The 19,909-nt window shown below is 44.7% G+C and overlaps 1 protein-coding gene across 2 annotated transcripts; it reads left to right on the forward strand.

Annotated features, from left to right (window-relative positions):
* The first annotated feature begins 10,529 nt into the window (after positions 1–10,529).
* PGAM5 (PGAM family member 5, mitochondrial serine/threonine protein phosphatase) lies at positions 10,530–19,667 on the forward strand. Of its 2 annotated transcripts, none has more exons than XM_059863739.1 (6): positions 10,530–10,807; positions 13,784–13,962; positions 15,194–15,319; positions 15,702–15,790; positions 16,093–16,226; positions 18,036–19,667. In XM_059863739.1, the coding sequence occupies exons 1-6, from the start codon at positions 10,551–10,553 to the stop codon at positions 18,184–18,186; spliced, it is 936 nt and encodes a 311-aa protein (XP_059719722.1). In that variant the 5' UTR covers positions 10,530–10,550; the 3' UTR covers positions 18,187–19,667. The 2 variants fall into 2 exon arrangements, with proteins under 2 accessions (XP_059719722.1, XP_059719723.1); XM_059863740.1 differs by having other exon boundaries at positions 16,096–16,226.
* The last annotated feature ends 242 nt before the right edge of the window (positions 19,668–19,909 follow it).

A 19,909-nucleotide genomic window follows, 5' to 3' on the forward strand; every position in this document is an offset into this window, starting at 1 on the left:
CATTGCACACAGTCAGCCATGAGGACTCGAAGCAGGGCTTTCAGCACAAAAATCACAAGATTTGAAACCCCAAATGAACACCTAAAATGAGAATTCCTGATTTCAGAATAACAATAACATATCGAGCTCATGAGTGCCATGCCTAGCTCACACTGAAATCTTACTTCCCCTGAAATCAGTGGTAGTTTTTCCTTTAAGATTAATGGTGTCTCATTATACTTTACATGCCATTAGGAGTGGCACCCACAGGAATTTGCTCTCTGCTGTAGTTCATTAACATTAGGACTTCTTCAAGCCTCTGACTTGGAGCATATCAAATACTTGCCATCTTTTTTTTTCTCACAACAGCACAAAGGGAAAAGTGGAATTTCATAAATACATCCCATTCTGGGATCAACTCTATTTTTAATGGAACTTCTGTCCCTACTCTACAGAACAGAGACAGTCTTCATGGAGGGATTTTTGAGTGGCAGGCAGCAAGGAGGAATTTGGGATTAGTGGTGGAGCAGCAGTGTGGGCTCTTCTGCCTTCTGGCTTGTCCTTTCCTGCAGTGTGCAGGGGAGTGGCTCCTGGGCAGTGGTTTCCTCCTGCATTCACTGTTCCCATGGATATGAGGTGGATGGCTCCTGGTGTGCCAGTTGCACACTTATATATCTTGAAAGCCTCTTTCAGTTACATAAGAGCAGAGCACATGGGGATCTTTGGGTCAGAGCTGACTGTGGAAGCTCATAAAATTGCATTATATTCTGGTTCTAGTCACGGGCCCAGGTGGTTTAGCAGAATACAGCTTTGCTGTCAGCTTTTTCTCTTGTACAGTCATTGGAACAGATGGTGAACGGATTGTTGAGGGTCTGTTTTAAATACAAGCAATGCTGCTTTTTCTTAGGAAAAGCTCTTGTAGAAACTGCAGTGTCTGAGTAAATTCAGTGAGTAACAGCATAATCCATTTTTTGCAGCCTGTATATTATGGATCCATCTGGCCTTGGGATCAGCCCTTATTGTCTCATTGACAGATACCTAAAACAACAGACTTAAAAAGAGAGAAGTAAGTAGTTGTGAATAGGTGGTACTTGGTTATGACTAATTTTTCAGGCACACTGTGACATAGTGGAGACAAACTGCTCTGTTGTTGGCCACAATCTCCTCCGTCAGAACTCACGTGCTTTGCACTGCTGTTGTTGGGAGCTTCTCAGCTTCCAGCTGTGACTCACAGTGACAGAGGTACCAGCCAGATGTTCTTCTCCAAACATGGGCTGCACGTGAGGCACAGGAATGGGCTTCAGGCCTCCTGGCAGCAGTTCCTGACTCCACTGCAGATTCCTGCTGCCTCATTTGTCTTTCTGTGCCTCTGCTCCATGTTGGATGGGGATGTGACTTCCTGACTCACAAATGTGTTGTGTTTGTGAGAGGCTCAAGCCCTCCTGTTCTACAATCAGCTCTGTAGCTGAAGACAGGCAGGTGCCTCCCATAGGTATCCTGGAGCAGTAGGACATATTTGGGGCACATTTAGCCTCAAATGAAAGCATTACTTAGGTAGTGTACTTGAGGAAGTTTTTGGGTGTTTGTGATGGGTGTTTTTGACAATGGTCTTGGTACGTCACGCTGACTTTGGCAAGCTGTTTCAGTAAACAGATAAAGACATTTCTGCCTTGATCCTTCCATTGACTCCCTGCATATTTCCCTATAATCCAAAGCCTCTGCACATTACCCACACAGCACAATCCTCATCCAAGAGACCATATGCTTCATTGCCTTAAGCAGTTCTGCTCTCCCCTGCCTGCTCCTTGGAGCAGTTGCACATATGTATAATAATATCCAAAATGACTGAGCAGAAATGCAGTAAAAGAAATGGCTGTAGCTTGGGAGTGACCTCGAGAAGGGGGGACACTGTGATGTGCTGGTGAGGCACAGAACACATCAAGAGCTGAGTTCCACAGCCATTGACATGTCGTGGGCAGCTGAGGAAACCCAGGCTTTCACATCTCTTGAGGGCAAGGACTAAGCTGCTGTGTTGCCATATGAAAAATGTTACTAATTTCTGTCTTTTTTTTGTGTCTGTTTCAGTGTTGTACAGAAATACTGATCCATTTATCTACATTGTCAGATTAACAGCACATAAAACTCGTCAGAGAAAGAATAATGTCTATTAGTGCACAAAATTACTACTTTTCTAGTATGGTCTTTCACTCAAGGAGCAGGAATAAGATGGAAATCATTAATTCCTGAGATTTTAACACAGGAAAGCACATCCTGATTAGGGAATAGGAAAAAACAGGTGTGTCCATGTGTAAACAGAAGTCACATGAGTTTATTTAACTGTAAAGGCGAAAAAAAATGTTTCCACTTATATTGAACCACAAAATAGCCACATTTTTAAAAACATCATATGAATCGATATCATAGAAATTTAGTGTATTTCTCCCTTATTTTAAACAGCATTTTTAATATGGTTCTCTATTAATATTTTAATTTCTTTTTGAGAATAACATTTTTAGTATATGTACTCAAATTCTAGGGGTATTTATACAGCTTCTGTTTATGTATCTCTGAAGCCCTGGATGCTGCAGGACTGCATTTCAGCACTGTGACACAAATGAAGGAAAGGGTCCTTTTTGGGCATAACAGACTTGAGGTGTGCTCTCTGCTTTTGGTTCAGTTCTATATGTATGAAAATATATATACACTCTGCTACTATTATTAGCAATCCCCTGCATGGGTTGGGAAAGCAATGCTCTCCTTAGCCTGGGTTGACATTGCTTGATTTTTGAAGCTGAGTTCCTTGGATGCTCCACGACTGCCTAATCCTAGGCTTAAGGAGAAATTAATCACTTGAATCCTACAACTAGTGAATAACTTACACTAATGTGGTGCTCATACTGGCTCAGTGCAGCAGGCTGATTTTCACCTGAGGGTCCTCAACATTTCCCTAGGAAATGCATGAATATATTAGTGGAAATTCGATGGAATAAGTTCAGTAACATAATTTGGAAGAGAGGAAGAGCCACAATGCCATTTTGTCTGATCTATACCTATAACAATTTCCAAGTTGTTACACACACACATATAAATATACATTTACATATATATGTATATGCCCAGATATTTATAAAAGCAACCACAGCCTTTCAATTGTGTGTGCTGTGATTCATCAGCAGCAATCGTTTTTGGCAGGGACATAATTTCAAATCTTCTGCTGAGGATGCCTGCCAAGACATTGTTGGACAGAGATAGGATGAGGAAAGTTATTTATAAATGGGGATAATTAGGTCCTGTGCTTATTAGTGTTGAGGATGAGACAGAAAGACGGCATGTGTAGTAATGAGTATTGTAATATGGGAAGATGCTCTCCATGATTTTCTAATTGTTGAGAGAAAAAAATTTTTAAAAAACCCTCTCAGGTGAAATAACATCATTATGTGCTGCTCCCAGCTATGAGATTCAGACTGGGAGTTTGTGTACTATGCTGTAGGAGAGGTCTCAGACTAATGGAAGCTTGGAATACTTCCACAGGATCCAGGTGCTGACTGTCATAACTGAAATGAGATTCTGTTTCCTCGGTCCTGGACTTCACAGTTTGTGTTCAGGCAAAAACAAACCCTGCTCAGACATAGGAACTGCATTAACTCCTTTTATGTGGAAGCAGTGCTCACAACCACACCGTCAGGAGTGAGCATTGTGCTGCCTGGTGCTCTGCTCATCACCTCTGTCAGCAGAGGCAAGGCTATTTCTGTGTTCCAGCAGTCATGTAGATGTGTGTTCCATCCCTTTTTTTCTTCAAGAGATACTGTCACTGGGACAAATTCACCTTTCCACTGGTATTCTCCCTAGGGGTATAAATGCAGTGAGCACAGTGTGAAATTCCTCCCTGCAGGGTCTGGAGGGCACCTGTGCTCACAGCAGCCAGGGCAATGCTCTCAGCCAGTTACTACAGAAGAGCAGTATGAAAGATTTCTTAGCTCCTGGCTTTGCACCAAGCTTACTAGGTAGTGTGACTAATGTGTAGGAGACACCTAAGCACACATCTGTGTTGAAACAGTTGAATATCCCATTAACTTTTCTTACTTCCAAGCTATTTGGACTGGTCTCACAATGCTTGGGATTTTTATGGCCTGAAGCTCCTGCAGTCTCAAGTAAATGGTTGCTTTGGGGGTTTCTGAGTTTTTCATTAGACGTGAGGGGAAGAAATTGTCTTCAGCATTGCAGCGAGAAGCTTGAAATACAAAAATGGAGTCTTTCCAAAGGTCATTATTTCCCTGCACAGTGTGGGTTTTTTAAACTCTGGCACAATACTGACAAGGTCCAGTGCCTTCAGAAAGATTATTCATGTATTTAAAGGTTTGTGCAGTGTAAGCAAGTGCCTGGCTTGGCCTGGGCCTTGGTCTCTCTGAAGGGGGAGTGTTGGGAGAGCTCGTCTGGCTAAATCACTGCCCCAGCTGCTATTTCTGCCCTGTGGCCAGCACAGAATGTCACCTGTGTGGCTGAGTCTCTCCCAGGCTCTCCAGACCTGGAGCTAGCATCACTTCCCCCAAAACTATTTCATCCCAGGGTTTTGCCTACACATCCTCAATGCAGCCTGTATGTGAAAACACTGCATTTAAATGCTGTTGCCAAAAAAAGAATCAGCAGGGTTTAGACAGCCTGTGCCAAGCTCATCCCTAGGGTGATTTTTTGAAGTAAAGCAGGGAATATCTAAAACAGCTCCTGGCAGAGAGATAGGAAAGAATATTTGAGGGAGCTAGAATTTTTCCTTTGTATTTCTTGTAAAGCATTAAAGGGATCCTTAGAACTAGAAATCTCTTAAAGTGTGTAATTATGTACGTCATGGTGCCTCAGATGGTTCTGCAGGCAGAGCACTCTCTTTCCTGCTAAGGGAATTTTGCAGAGCAGGTTTTTTTGTGGTTTGCAAGGGCACCTAAAAGCAGTGCTGGGTTTACAGACTGCAGTGCCTAAATATTAAATACTCAGTAGTGACAGTTACTATCAAACACAATAGAAGTTAACACTGTCAAGACCATAACAACTATATATTTTTCTTTCTAAAACAGATAAATAAAGGAAAACTGTGCAAAGGGAGATTAGTTGAACTTTGCAAAAGCACCATGTGCTGTTGCAAAAGCAAATTCTCACTTGCTAATCAGGATTAGAAGAAATGCCTGAGTTGTTTCATTGTTGGGAGCTATCAGCAGCACCTGTGCTTCATTAGCAAAATCAAAGTTTACTGTTATCTAAGACAAAAACATTGGGGGGGCAGGTGGTCCTTGAGGCAATAATATAAAATCCCCTTTTGTTTCCTGGAGAATGATTACAGTGAAATACTTTGCTTATGTTTCCATTCTTTAGACCATCTGTTTCAAATTAAGCCCTTCTGGCAGGATACATCATCATTTATTAGAGCGTTACATTAGATAATGCCGTGTTAGTACGGCTGTTAGAAACCCTGAGCTCTGTCAGTGTGACTTCAGGGACAGAACTGAGGTGTTTGCTTAATGAAAGGGCCAGAGACTGTTAATAAAACTGGTTTTCCAGTTCAGAAATGACTTTTTTTATAGGTCTTTCCCAATTACATTTTTGGTGTGTCTTGATCTGCAACTCTGAATGCGTTTGGTAGAGGGAAAACTTCTGGATTTAGATGACTGAAAGCAAAGGTACTGAGAAGGACTTGTCAGTGACAAACTCTGGGACACCTAAGGCTGGAAACACAGTCCCTGCACGTGATGGGGTGACAGCCATTTCCAGAAATCTCCAATGCCCTGTAGCATTCAAGGCACACCCCATGTGACTCTAGAGCACACAAAGATCTGGCAGGTAATACCCCTGCATCTGAAGGAATTTTCCACACTTTCATTCTTGTTCTCTGTAGAAACTTCTTTTTAAGCTTTCTGTCAGAGGCAAAGCTTCACATGTCAAGAGACAGAAGACTGGCCTTGGTCCTAGAACTGTCCTGTCCCTGCAGTCTCAACCATTTGGGGACAGTTTAAGAAACACAAGACCTTGCAAGGAGACTTTTGTTTTTTACTTCTCAGTCCCAGTGTACTGAAGAGGCTCACTCACTCCTTACTAAAGGAGTAGGGAAAAGGATTCTGTCCCAGGAAACAAGAGCAGTTCTTTATAGGTGTATTTCAGATACTTCAGTTTACCAATGATGCCCACTGTTACTAAAAAAAAATCTTTCAATCTACTTCAGTTAGAAAGATGGTGACTGTGAGAGCAAAATTAAGAAATAGATTAATCATTCATGATATAAAGACTTTGTATGCTTTAGATAAGGCAAAGTCTGCTTTTAAATATGCTTATAGAGAGTGTGCCTGGGGAAGAGGACAAGTCTTTCATCTTAAATGTGTTTCTCATTTTTTTTCTGGTCAAAGTAAATCTGAAGAATCTTCTAGTAGATGATTCATACCACCTAGATTAAATTCAAGATCTGAATCATGGCTACAATATATATGCAGAGTTCCTTTCATGCCACAATCTCCCAAAATTTTGTGTATTTAACCAACACAGTATTTGTCCTGGTTACCCTTCAGCAATGCAGTCAAACACAGTCAGGAAGCCAGCATCTGCTTCAAAATATTTTGGGTTTTTTTTAAACTAACCAAATCATACCAACCAAAGTTGCTTAAAACCAGTATTCTCTGTTGCTCCATTAAAAAAAAAAAAAAAAGAACTTAAGTAGCATCATTTTATAACCCAAAAGTTTAGTGTATCATTTAAATGTTGCAGGATCTGAAGCAGGCCAGGATGACATCAGTATTTCCTTTAAGAAGGCCAGCAGTAAGTCCACAGTGTATGTCTGAATACATGTGGTTCAAATGACATAATGTTAACTTTTTTCCTCTCTCTCTCTCTGTTGTTCTTTCAAGAATACATTTACACTTTTTTATTTTGTTTTTTTTTTAATAGTGGAAAGGTGATACATGGTGAGTAAAAATTTTTGAGGTCACAGAAGAGGCTTTTCAAAACCACATTTTCCTTGTTTCAGATGTCCTTTTATTACTCTGTTTTGTTAAAAAAAAATAAGCCTGAAAGTTCATAAACTTTGCTTGCCAGTTGTAGGCTAGAGACCTGCCCTTGCTCTCCCTGTAGCTAATGGTAAAACATCCAAACACTGACTCATCCCTGTGCTGATCCAAGTCCCATCTAGAGATGGTTGTTTGTATTCCTGGTGAAGTTAACCCTGAGGGCTGCTGTGGGCCTGCTTTAGCCACGGGGTTTTTCTGCCTGCCAGGGGAAACCATTTATTTGGCCCTACCTGTGTTGACCTTTCTGAAACCTTTTTCTGGCTTTCTGACTTCTCTTTTCTTTGTTCTGGTCACAGCACAGTTCAGAGGCTGCCCTAACCTTGGGCATCCTCCTTGGAGGTATCTGCATCAAACCACAGAAATGGGATATCATCCCTGAGGACTGGACCTATGGCATCAGTAGCACGAGCATTTACTGTTTTCACTAACAAAATAATTCCATTAGTGGGCATCAGTAGGTTGTTATCCTCTTAGATGGATTTTCTGCTTACAGATGAAATACAACACAATAAAACTGGATTAAAATAGCAGCAATATAAATACATATGAAAAGAACAAAGAGCAAGAAGCTGGGTAGTTATTGATGGAACACAGGACTGTATATTCAAGCTAGTGGTAATCTTCAACAAATTATTTCTGAGGGTTTTTTTTACCTAATTGAATTGCAAGTTTTAAAGAGTGGTAAACATAATCTAATTAATAACATTTTGGACATACTGAGGAAAATCTAAGGTAATCTCAAAAGACTTTTGAACATAAATTGCCTAAGTGTATTAGTACCTAACCCAAGCAAAAATGAACTGCAGAATGGAGCACAGGCACAGGACATTCCTGATGGTGAAGTGTTAAGGCAGAAGAATGACAGCCAAAATGCTGCACTGAGGCAAACAATCAATATTAGCCATTTTCATTTTCTAGCATCATGAGATTGCCCAGATTTTCAGCAATACTTTTTTGTGCTGGGGAAACAGTTTTGACTATTGCTTAATAACAGTTTGAAACTTCTGGTGGTGAGCAGAGCTCAGCCCTGGTGCGTTTGGTGACACTGTCATCCAGAAACTTGCCTGTGTTTATTACTGGGATTTTGACCTCAAATGGCAGGTACTTGTGTGAGCAATGCACCTCAAATAGCACTGAAATTTCAAATGGAACCATTTGATTTTAGAATTCAGTTGAAAATACTGAGGGATTTATCAGGAATAGTTTTATTTGTCCAATCCAGCTTCAGCCTGTCTCCAAGTGAGCAACAGTGTCTGGTGCAGTTTTTTCCTTCTTTTGTGAGATGCTGGAGGTCAAATGGGATTCAGGTTAGAGGGCAGGATGGAGAGGAAGAGGTAGGACACAAGTGGGAGCATTTAATGGAGAATAAGTATTACTAGGATAAAAGAGAAAAAGCATTATGAGAGAAAAGATTTTGAAAGCATTTGCAGGACTTTGGGAGACAGACCTGGGGAAAAGGGACCCTGCTACTTTAGGAGGAATTGGATGGGAGGTTTTGAAGCCAAACATTTTTCTTCTGGGCTCTTGGTAAGAAAGAACATGCACAGTATAAATACACACACCTGCCTATATAATAATATAAACTGAAGAAAATGAATGAAATTAACATTTTAAAGCTATATAAAAAGAAACAGAAAGCTGAGTATCTTAAATACAGAGAATGAGCAGGCAAGAAGGATGAAGGAGGGTGTGTGGCAGATTTTCATCAGGCTCTGATTTACTTATGTGACCCCTGGGAGCCACTGACGGTCTGTGAAATGCTCCAGAGCCAAAGGACCTGTGCTCCGGTCAGATGTGCCTCTGCATCGTATATGTGTGAGACAGAGACACGGAGTGGTGGGCAGGGGAAAGACACTCCGCTGGGAAAGCTGGAAGGTGGCTGAACTTTAACAGAAAGACCATTTTCTTTGGGCAGGCACAGCGTCCTTGTGTACCCCTGCTGTCCCTGTTAACTCTGGGCTCAGGGGAACACATCTCCGTGTGCTCGGCAGGGGCCAGGCTCTGGTCTCAGTGGCTCTGGAGTCACACTGGTTGAAATCTGGCAGTTGGAAACTGTCTGCCCAGCTGGCATGCCAGTGGAATAGCAGGAATAGTATTATAGAATTTGTGGTGTGGGGAATGTGGGAATGGAGTTGGAGCTTGAACAGGTGGACAGAAGTGGTAAGAATGCATAATTAAATAAGCAAAGGCTGGATAGTGGAATCTGTAGAATCTGCTGGCATCCCAAAGTCCACATTCAGCAGCAGTTCTGTCACCATTTGCAAACCACTGAATCTGACAGGTAGAAACCAGTGCTGAATTTGGGATGTCAGCTCAGAAAAAGGGGGCTCTGTTCTGATTCTCTCGCCTCTGCTGTAAGGTTAAGACAGCATCACTGGCCATCTACAGGTAATTAACATTCCAGTGTGAGGTAATTAACATTCCAGTTCCACTGTGCCTTTATTCTGCACAAGGCAATGTGTGGAGCTGTAATGAGCTCTGTCTTCTGAAGGGAGTCTCTGTGTGAAGAGGGGAGCAGTGCTCAGGCCAGAGGCACAGGAGGTGGGATGGGAATGCCCAGGTGGGTGCTGCCAGCTGGGCTCAGCTGAGTCCACCTGGCCGGTGACCACTTTTATTTCCCAAAATGCAGGTTCCTGGTTTCCAGTGCCAGGGACCCAGTGCTGCCTGAGAGAGATCTATTCCTGTAGGACAGAATCACAGAATCGCTGGGGTTGGAAGGGACTTCTGGAGATCATCCTGTCCCACCCCCAGCCAAAGCAGGGTCACCGAGAACAGGAGACACAGGAACACATCCAGGTGGGTTTGGAACGTCTCCCCAGAAGGAGACCCTGCAACCTCCCTGGGCAGCTGTCCCGGGGCTCTGCCACCCTACACGTAGTTCTTCCTCGTGTTGAGGTGCAACTTCTCTGTTCCCGTTTAAGGCCATTGGTCCTTATTCTGTCACTGGGCACCAGTGAAAAAGAGTCTTCAGACTAAACAGGCCCAGCTCGCACAGCCTGCCCTAAGAGATGCTCCAGACCCTTCATCAACCTTGCGGCCTCTGCTGGACCCTCTCCAGCACTCCTGCTCTTTGTTGTATGAGCAGCTGGGCACAGTGATAAGGCTCAGGGCTTATAATTAAATATGACGGCCTCGGCAGTGCCGGGTTAATGGTTGGACTCAACGTACAGGTCTTTTCCAGCCTGAAGGATTGATTGATCACGCATTAGGCGATTAAACCAGGCAGAGCTGGCGGGGATCCCCTGCCCAGCCCTACACGGTGACCCGCCTGGAGTGGAAACCGGGTTGGGAGCGGCCAGGCAGGACCAGCCCCTGAGCCCGGCCTGAGGCGGGCGCAGCTCCGCGGGCACCGCGGCTGGGGCAGAGGGGCCCGGCCCGGGCCCGTGAGGGTCTGTGGGACCGAGGGGTCGGTGGGCTCCGAGCCGCCCCGTGCTCCCCGTTCGCGCAGGAATCTTGCCCCGCACCGCGCTCCGTCCGGGGCGGGGCGCAGCGGGGCGGGCTCGCCGGTGAGGGGCACGCGGCCGCCCCGCCATGTCGGTCCGCCGCGCCTTGGCGCTCGCCGCCTGCGGGCTGGCGGGCGGCTCCGTCCTGCTCTCCGCCGTCGTCGTGGGCAAGCAGCCAGCCCGCGGCGGTGGCGACAGCGAGCCGCGCCCGGGGGGCTCCGCCGTGCCCTCCGCCGTGCCGCCCAGCTTGCTGCTGCTGCCGCCCACCGCCTCCTGCCCGCCGACCGCCGGCTGGATCGAGAGACCCGCCGGCAGCGGCAGCTACTGGGACAGCAACTGGGACAGGTGGGCGCGGCCGGGCTGCGGTGGCGGGGCCTGCTCCTCGCCCGGGGAGGTCGCGGCTGTCGTGAGGGGCCGGGGGGGATCCGGGCGGCGGCGGGAGCTGTCCTGATCCCCTCTCCGGAGCCCCGGGGGGAGCGGGCTCGGGGCGGGGCAGGGCCCCTTGGGGGTCGGGAGGCCCCGGGTCCCCGCGGGAGCAGCCCCCGGCCCGACGGAACCCGTTTCCCGGTGAAATTCCGTGTGGTGACCCGCTCAGAGAATCCAGGTGAAGTTCGTGAACACCCGGGGAGCACTGGAGCTCTAGAGGGATCAGCGGGCTCTGGGTTTTGTTCAGACAGCTCGGAGACTTACCCTGTGCTGAGCCCTTTATTTGATGCTTTCCGCCAGCAAGACTGCCAAGCTTCAGGCTTGTGATAAATGTAAGCTGGGCAGAAGCTTGCCTTTTTTTTTTTTTTTGGTTTTCCAGCCATGCCTCGATGTTGCTGTGTGTCTGCACCAGGGTTTTTCAGCTCGGCAGCAGCTCCCTGTGGATGCCAGGCGCTCTCACGTGCTGGGCAGGCACTGGGCCTGCTGCTCATGGAGCTGCCTGGGCTTTAATCCTTGTAAAGGCACTGTGGCTTTGAACCCAGCCCACTCGTGTTCTTCAGCGTTGAAACACATTCACACAAGGGTTGGCTACGTTTTTTCTGAATCTTTAATTAGAACATGCAGATATCAGCATGGAGCTTCGGCTCATTTGGCTTCAGTCTGGTAGAATTATCTCCCAGGGGAGACTTATGTCAGGCTCCAGTTTAATCATAGTAAATCCAAACCTAAGCACTAACAGATTTTTATTGTATAATGCGTCATTTTGATTTTTCAGAGGCTACAGGATCAAATGCTCCTGTAAATAGGGCTATGTACACCCCAGTGATAAAAATACCTTTATTAAATAAGGTTACAGCTGGTTACACAATTATACTGAGGGAGGAACTAAAGCTGCTTGTTTAACTGCAGCTCCAGGCCTTCCTGGTTCTGCTAAATGGTTGATTTTCTTCAAGGATTCTACACTACTTTCAGACTCGAGTAATTTTTTTTAAACCAGTCCAGGAAGTAGAGATTGTGCTTTAGCTTACAGAGCTGTCACCACTGCCTGAGCAAACATGGCCAGATAATACTTCCTAGCAGGCCAGGATAGCCAATCACCATTTGTCACAGTGTGCAGACAGTGGCAGTGGAATATATTACTTACCCCAGATCAATTTGTTTTCTGCTGCTTGTGGTCTACCAGTTGTGGCTTATGTTGTGCCTGCTTGAAATCTTTATCTTGACTTTTGGATGTTATTGGCAGAAGCAGTTAATGTGCAAAGTTGTTAAATGGTTTATAAATACACAGAATATCTGACTACTGTTCTTTGGGTGCAGGGAATGTTTAGAAAGTCAAGTCTTGAGCAGATAACTAGATACTACAATATTCTTAACAACCAATGGCTTTTCAAGTTTGAAACAAACAAAGGCAAATATTCGACTTGTTATTGGTCTGACAGGGTATCACATGTGGAATGTTGGTCTCTGCCACTTGCACAGGAATTGTGCAGCTCAGCTCTCAGAGAGGACAGATCTGGTTTCATTCATGTGGAATATGTAATGGCAGATATCAGATGAGTTATTCCCCTTGCTGCTTTACTAATGTGCTTGAATTGATTTTAAAGATTTTTTTTCCTATTGTATCTTGCCAGCAGTATAGTTTCCAGTGAATCAAAAGTATCCTGTGAAGTAGCAATAGAATTTCTTGTTACTGGCCTGTTGTTTCATTTTTAATGTCTTGCTGAGGAATTAACAGCTTGAGGACTGTGTAGAGCCTCATTGTCTAATGGAAATCATGTGTTCAGTAAAGCAAAATGGAGGCAGGAGGGCTTTGCATGGCCAGTCTTGCTGTGAGAAGTAGGTGTGGGAAGCAGCAATTTTCTGTGAACAAATTACTTTGTCCCAAACTGAATAAAAATTATTTTCCATTTAAATAATCTATCATCAAATAAACAAGTTTAATACTGGAAGAAGTGCGGTGTGGTATGAATAAAATAGGCTCTGAGGTGGAGTGACATAGAAAAGGATTTGCATTAATGGGGTGGAGGATCAGTGCAGAGAGGGGCCAGACTAATGTGGGAAGGTTTGGGCAGGGTTGGTGCTGATGGTGCAGGGTTGGTGGAGGTGGCAGATCTGTAGCACTGAACCTGTGACAGCAGAGAGGGGGAGATCCCTGTCCTCAGGAGGAACCAGGTCAGCTGTCTGGGTGATGTGCAGAGCAGGGTGCTCCTGTGCACTGTGACAAGTGGAAGAGAGATTAAAGTGGCATGAGGGGAGAGTGCTGAAAAGATGAAAGGATAAATAAAACACTCCAGGCTGAAAAAACTTGTTACTGGAGAGACCTGATGTGACCTAGTTTAAAGCAGAAAATAATTCTCAATGTGCACTGCAGAAGGTTGGACTCTTTCTAGGGTGTTGTTGGGGGGGGGTGATTTTTTAGTCATTTTATGTAAATGGGATTGATAAAGTGCAATTTTTGTAGGTGTTATCACAGGGCTTTTAAGATATGAAGCATTTTCTTTCTTTAATGGTCAGTCAGCACCTTTTCCTCCTTCCCTGGGCATCCTTCCTGGTTAGTTTTTCTTGTCAAAAACCCTGCTGTGATACCCTGCAAGTTTTTCTGTTGCTCATTGCTTTTTTTTCCCCCAATAATTAATTCAGGTAGCTGGCACTAAGTGGCAAATTTACTTATGTCAAGTTAGGCCTTTTAACCCATGACATTATTTTTTTTTTCATGCAGGCAGTTATTTTTACTTTTCACACAAAGGTTTGAACCAGTTTCATGATACAAGTGACTAAACTGTCAGTTTTAGTTCTTCAGCTATGTCTGGAATTAAGGCAAGACTACATATCTGTAAAAATCCCCTGCCTCTGTCTCCCCTGTCTAAAAATGACTCTTTAAATGTGTTTGTTTAGACGTGAGCCACTGGCTCTTATCAACCTCAAAAAGAAAAATGAAGAAACCGGGGAAGAAGAGCTCGCCTCTCGCTTGGATCACTGCAAAGCAAAAGCCACCAGGCACATATTCCTGATCCGGCACTCCCAGTACCACCTGGATGGCCGGGCTGATAAGGACAGGACTCTGACCCCACTGGGTAGGTATCACCAGCAGCATCATGCCTGGCATCTTGAGGAAATGATTTTTTACCTGATGAGGTCAGTAACTCAGCACTGGGTCTTGCTGCCAAACCTCAGTCTACTTTCTGTTTTCCTGTTTTCCTTTGTGGCAGAAAGATGTCATGAATAAGTGTTTTCTTTAGTTTTGATCCAGACATTAAGATGTGATTTAGAGAGTTCTGAACACGTTCAGTGGTAAAGAAACTTGTCAAAGGAAATTCCAAATTATCTTAACGTTGCTTTAGCAAACTTTCATGCCAGCTGATGTAAGTCCTAAGGGCTGTGGCTTATAAACTTCATTGAGATGGATTTTTCTTTTGTTTCTCTTAACTTAATCTGCTGATTTATTAAAAAGAAAATGCCTCTGACTTTCAGTTGGAGTGCTTATAATTAAATACATTGCACTTTTGTCACTGTTTCTGGGAGTACTGCTAATCACTCCCATGAATTGAGGATAACCTTTGTCTATGTTAATCTTAACTCACTGATCCTGTGACTAGGTCTCAGATGCTAATTAGTATTACTTTAAATAATGTACTTGAAGAGCAGTGAACACTTCCTTGATGATATATTTGCCAACACTGTTTTCAGAGGGGGAAGAATTATTACTGTAGACTTTTTTTCCCACCCACATCTCAATTACTGGTGTGCAAACAGGAGTGAAATGCTAATTGCAGGCCCCAAGTGCAATCTTAAACTGGTAACAAAGCATAATGTTAATCCTGTCTCATCCTGTGCCTTAAGTAAGTGACTTAACCTGTCTGTTGTCTTTTCACCTGCCTGCCTGAAAGGTGGGCTGAACCTTCCTGAGGCTGCCCAGGTGCTGTGAACTGTGCCAAGCTGGTGTTGCCTTTATGAACAACAGCACATTCAGGCCTGAGGGGGATTGTTGCTTCCTGGGGATGGGGCTAGCAGGGATATTGAGTACTTCAGTGAAAGTTGCTGAGTAAGTTTTGGGTTTTGGGGTTTTTTTCCTAATTGAAACAAAGCATTTTTTTTCCTACTGATGCAAGTATGACTTGAAATTGTCCAACCAGTAAGCTTGGCCTGAGTAGTGGCTCTGATGAAAATGTTTTCCAGTTGCTTTTTGACAGGAAAAAGCCCAGCATCGATGTAGACCTTTTATGTCTGCTGGACAGCTCTCTTGGTAGCTTGTGTGAGGTTCTAATGGGAGTGTCACCAGTTTATATAATGAATGTGCTTTTTAAGGTCGAGAGCAGGCTGAACTGACTGGACGCAGGCTGGCAAGTTTGGGATTAAAATTTGATCAGATTATCCACTCCTCCATGACTAGAGCAACTGAAACAACTGAAATTATAAGCAAACATCTCCCAGGTGAGAGACTTTCCTAATTTTTCATTGTCTTCTGATCCTTAAAACTGCTTCCAGTAGAATTCTAGGCTTTTCCTTAAGGATGAGATGTTATTTAGCCATTTCCCAGCCCTGTGTGAATGTCTGTATTTATAAAGAAACCTGCAACTGTAATTCTGCTTGTTTCCAGTTTATCTTTAAAGTACAAATACACTTTTTCAAGGTGTAACAGACAGGCTGTTCTGTTCAGTTGGAATAAGTTGTCTTGCTGATGGCAAAACAGTTTTGTTGGAGAGTAAGCCTTCCTCAAAGAAAGACTGTGAAAAATGTATTGATTGTGGAGTTGTGGGGCTGTCTGTAATGGCATGTGAACAACTTGTTTCTGACTGTGTATCTAATATTTCAGGAGTCAAAAAAATCAGTACTGATCTGCTGAGAGAGGGAGCACCTATAGAACCAGACCCTCCAGTCTCCCACTGGAAACCAGAAGCTGTGGTAAGTTTTTCTTTAAAGTTTTTTTTTATTTATGGTTTGGAGGTTTTTTCAGTATGCTCTGTATGGACAGTAGCAATAACTTGCAGTGATTGAGCTGATGTTTGTTATCACAGCCCTTAGATAATTGCCTTCTTTCCTCCTCCTCAGTAAGTGTGCAGAACAGTTACAATAACCTGCAGTCCTTGAGCAGTAGTTCAGCCCCAAGAGTGCACCCAGGGGGCAGGAGCTCTTGAGGAGGTGAGGCCCAGGGACGCAGGCAGTGCTGCTCTGAGCTGTGTGTAACTGTGACTCGCTGCCCTCAGCAGTATTACGAAGATGGAGCTCGCATCGAGGCCGCCTTTCGAAACTTCATCCATCGAGCTGATGCCAAGCAGGAGGAGGACAGCTACGAGATCTTCGTGTGCCACGCCAACGTCATCCGCTACATCGTCTGCAGGTACGGCAGCCCTGCTCGCTGGGGCTGCTCCAGGGAGGGCTCACTCCTGCAGGGCTGGCTTGTGCCACCACTGGGGGAGGACGTGTGTTGATTTCACTTCTTTGAAGTGTTGGAGATCAGTGCCTGCATTGTGAGCAGCTGCTTCTGCAGCTTTACCGAGGTACATTTGATAATGAGAACACTTTCATTCTAATTCTAAAGCAAAAGTGGCTAAGTCAGTGAAACTTAACCTTTTTTGTACATCTGGACAGTTACTTTAATTACTATATGCTTCTGCTTCCATAAACCTTAGGGTAGTGCCTGTTGGAAAAGATTATAATAGATGCATTACTGGATGCATCTCTTTGAGGTGACATGAATTTGAGCTTGCATAATTAAAGATTGTTTCCGTTTTGGGAATTCTTTACTAATAGATATTTTTGAGTTATATTGAAGTTGCATCAGTGTGTTTTTGCAGTACCATCCAGTATTGCATTAAAGGAAGAGGGAGAGTGGATCTTTCTGATAACATCAAGGTTGTTCATAAAGGAGAAAAAAGTTCTGGATCTTTGCCTCTCTCTGTATCCAGTCAGCTGAGTGTATTTTATTCCTCTTCCCCATCAACAAAGCACTGTCTGTAGAATAATTTGTCATGAGCAGGACAGATGTGATTAAACTTTAATCTGATCAATACCTACAACAGTTTCATTTAGCTTTATTTAGCTGAGCTAGGTAAATGCTAGCCTGTCTGCTCTATGGGCTGGTTTAGAGCTTTTCAAAATTGCTATACTTGCAATTATTGATCAGATAAACAGGCTTTTCTTTCCTGTGCTAAAAAATACCACGTTGTTCTTGCCAAGGCTTTATCTGAAATACTTACATACCTTTTCTTTTTGCTGTTACCTTCCTCTTCATTTTAATGTCTTTTTTGTGCATTCGATTGCAGTCAATCTGATAGTACAGCTGAACACAATCCATGTAATATTTCCTTCAAATCTAGCTTGGCTGTAGCTGGTATTTAATTTTTTGGGCTTTCTGCAAAACTGTCATAAGAGCCAAAACTAAGTTATTTCTGAGTATCAGAGGCAAAAGCTGTTTGATGCAACATGGTATTTTTTCCAGCTGTTTAATACAATTGATGGAGCTCCTGAGGCTTTTGAGTTAGGAAATTCAGAATGGCTGCAGACCAGCTGTGATGCTGTGTTTCTGTGGAAGGTACAATGTACTTGTCCTTGTCCTTCCTGGGGAATGATGTAGCCCATTGAAAGTAGTTCCAGTGAATTTCTTCCCTAGGCACGTGCAGGTCACCGGAGGGAATCCCGTGTCACTGCCTTTGCTGTGGGGGTGTGGCCGAAATGGAGTGTGACAGTCACTGTTTGCTACATCCAGGTCCTCTCTGCTCAGGCAGCCCTTGGGTGCTGAGGCAGCTCTGCCTATCCCACCTGCACAGGTGTTGTGGTGCTGCAGCCTTGCTGGGCCATCCCCTGCCCTGGCTGTCACGGGGCTGCTCAGAGCACTCCCGGCAGCCTCACTGCATTGGAGCTGCTGCCTTCTGTCCACTGGAACTAATCCTGTCAGCAGTAATCACACCCATCTGCTGGACTCTGCTTAGCCAAGGGCACTCCTGGCCCTGCTCCAGTTACCAACGCTGCAGTTTCACAAGGCTTTTTTCCAAGGCTGACTGGGGGCATTGGTACTCAAGCTGCAGAGTGCCCACCAATTTTGAGTTTCCCCTTCATTCTCCCCCTTATCTGGGACAGAAGGTGATGCTCTGAGGGCTTGTTAATCCCACTGTTCCTGAACTCCTAATCTATGTGTTTTTGTCACCAGGGCACTGCAGTTCCCCCCGGAAGGTTGGCTGCGCCTGTCTCTCAACAACGGCAGCATCACTCACTTGGTGATCCGTCCCAACGGCAGAGTGGCCCTTCGAACGCTGGGTGACACAGGTTTCATGCCTCCAGACAAAATCACACGCACCTGAGTGAGCCAAATGGATGGAAGGCTGTCCAGGAGCTGCCTCTAGTCTCTTTGCACTAGCACATTCTGCTACAGTACCACTAGATTTTTATTACATTGGGGTGTGATGCTGTCTTAAAATGTCCTTTAGCCCCTTTCCTCCTTCATATTCATATCTGCCTTTCAGTCCAGAAAAGAAGAAACCTTTGTAAGCCTGAACATGTCCAGTCCTTAAGTATTCCCCAAAACTCAAAGCTGAGCTGTGGAATACAGGTTGAATGTCTGCTCAGCAGTTGCAAGAGCACTGACTTTTCCCTCACCCTGCTGTGAATTTCTCTAACCAAAGCTTGCTCCTGTGGGTATTTTTCTTGTGCAGGAAAATGACTGGTGTGGGAACAGCCTTGTATCACACTGCAGCTAAAAGAAAAGGTGAGCCAGCGTGTTCCAGCTCCTGCAGAAGTGACAAACAGGGAATTCTGCTGTCCAAAGGACAAAGGGATAAAGCTTCAGTTTTTGTAAGCTGTTGGGTGTGTATGTTGATGTTGTGTCATTGTTCCCCTCTGCCCCCAAAAAGCCCATGTAAACTGTGCCTGGAGGTTATGAGCATAAAGGAGAGGGTAGAGTAACCATTTGCCTCAGAGCTGTGGTGCTAAAACTAACCACTGCTTATATTAAGTGTTCCACCATCCTCAGGATGTCCTTTAAGCTGTTTTAAAGAATATTTTTCCGTCTTGTAAAGCCTTTAACCAAAAAAACGTGGTCTGGAGAAGGCTGTAGGGGTGCGATTGTAGCAGGAGGATGGGAGGAAAGGAAAGCAGCAATCTTCTCAAAGTGCTTTCAGTTACTGACATATTTTTGAGTGCTCTTTGCCATTGATTTGTATTTGCTGATACCTTACTTTCAGAGTAGAGCAATACCACCACTGAGTTCAGGGTAGTGATGCTGCAGGTCAGAGGTGCTGCAGCACTGGGGCAAACTGCTGTTGCCAGAATGGTGAGCAGGTGGCCATGGGGTGGCTGGTCTAGGGCGAGTGTATAGGACAGGCATTGGGCAGAATGCTTCAAGGGCCTCCTTCATACAGCTCTGATGCTGCTGGGCTTGTGGGAGGGGAGGGCTCAGAAGCATTCTGAAGCTTGCTGGCTACCCTGAGCCAGTGTAGAAACTTGGCTCAGTTTATAGTAGGACAGCAGACATAACTAACTTGTTTGACAGAGTCTCTGATCAATAAGGATGTTGATGAGATGCTGAACTTACTCCTGTCAGAGCTGTGTGAAGCATAATCAGGGCACACTGCCCATGGAGAAGAGGATTTAAGGGCTTGAACTGCTGCTACATCAGGATAAGTTCAAGGGAACAGGGTAGGGAACAAACTGATTATTGTGTAGTGGAAGGTGTGGGGGGCAAGAGGAAACCATCATGACGTCTCTCATTGATGCAATGAGAATAATTTATCAGTTTTTGTCTATTAACTTTTTTTAAAGTTTTGAATAAAATACTTGGTCTGTCTTTCCTGTCTCTTCAGCTGAATGGCTGCATGGGCAGCTGTAGCAGGTGTGGCTGGAGCTCTGCAGGGACTGCTGGTGCAGGACCTGGTGTGTCCCACACTGCTCAGGGCAACAGCTCTTTCACCAACCACCTGAAATATAAACTGGAGCTGGGAGCCAGAGCAGTTAATTGTCATCAGCCACAGAGCTGCCCAGGAGGGGAACAGCTGTAGCCTAAGCACAGCCATTTGCAGGACTGTGTCA

Source organism: Haemorhous mexicanus, chromosome 19 (genome assembly GCF_027477595.1).
Source record: "Haemorhous mexicanus isolate bHaeMex1 chromosome 19, bHaeMex1.pri, whole genome shotgun sequence".
NCBI lineage: Eukaryota > Metazoa > Chordata > Aves > Passeriformes > Fringillidae > Haemorhous > Haemorhous mexicanus.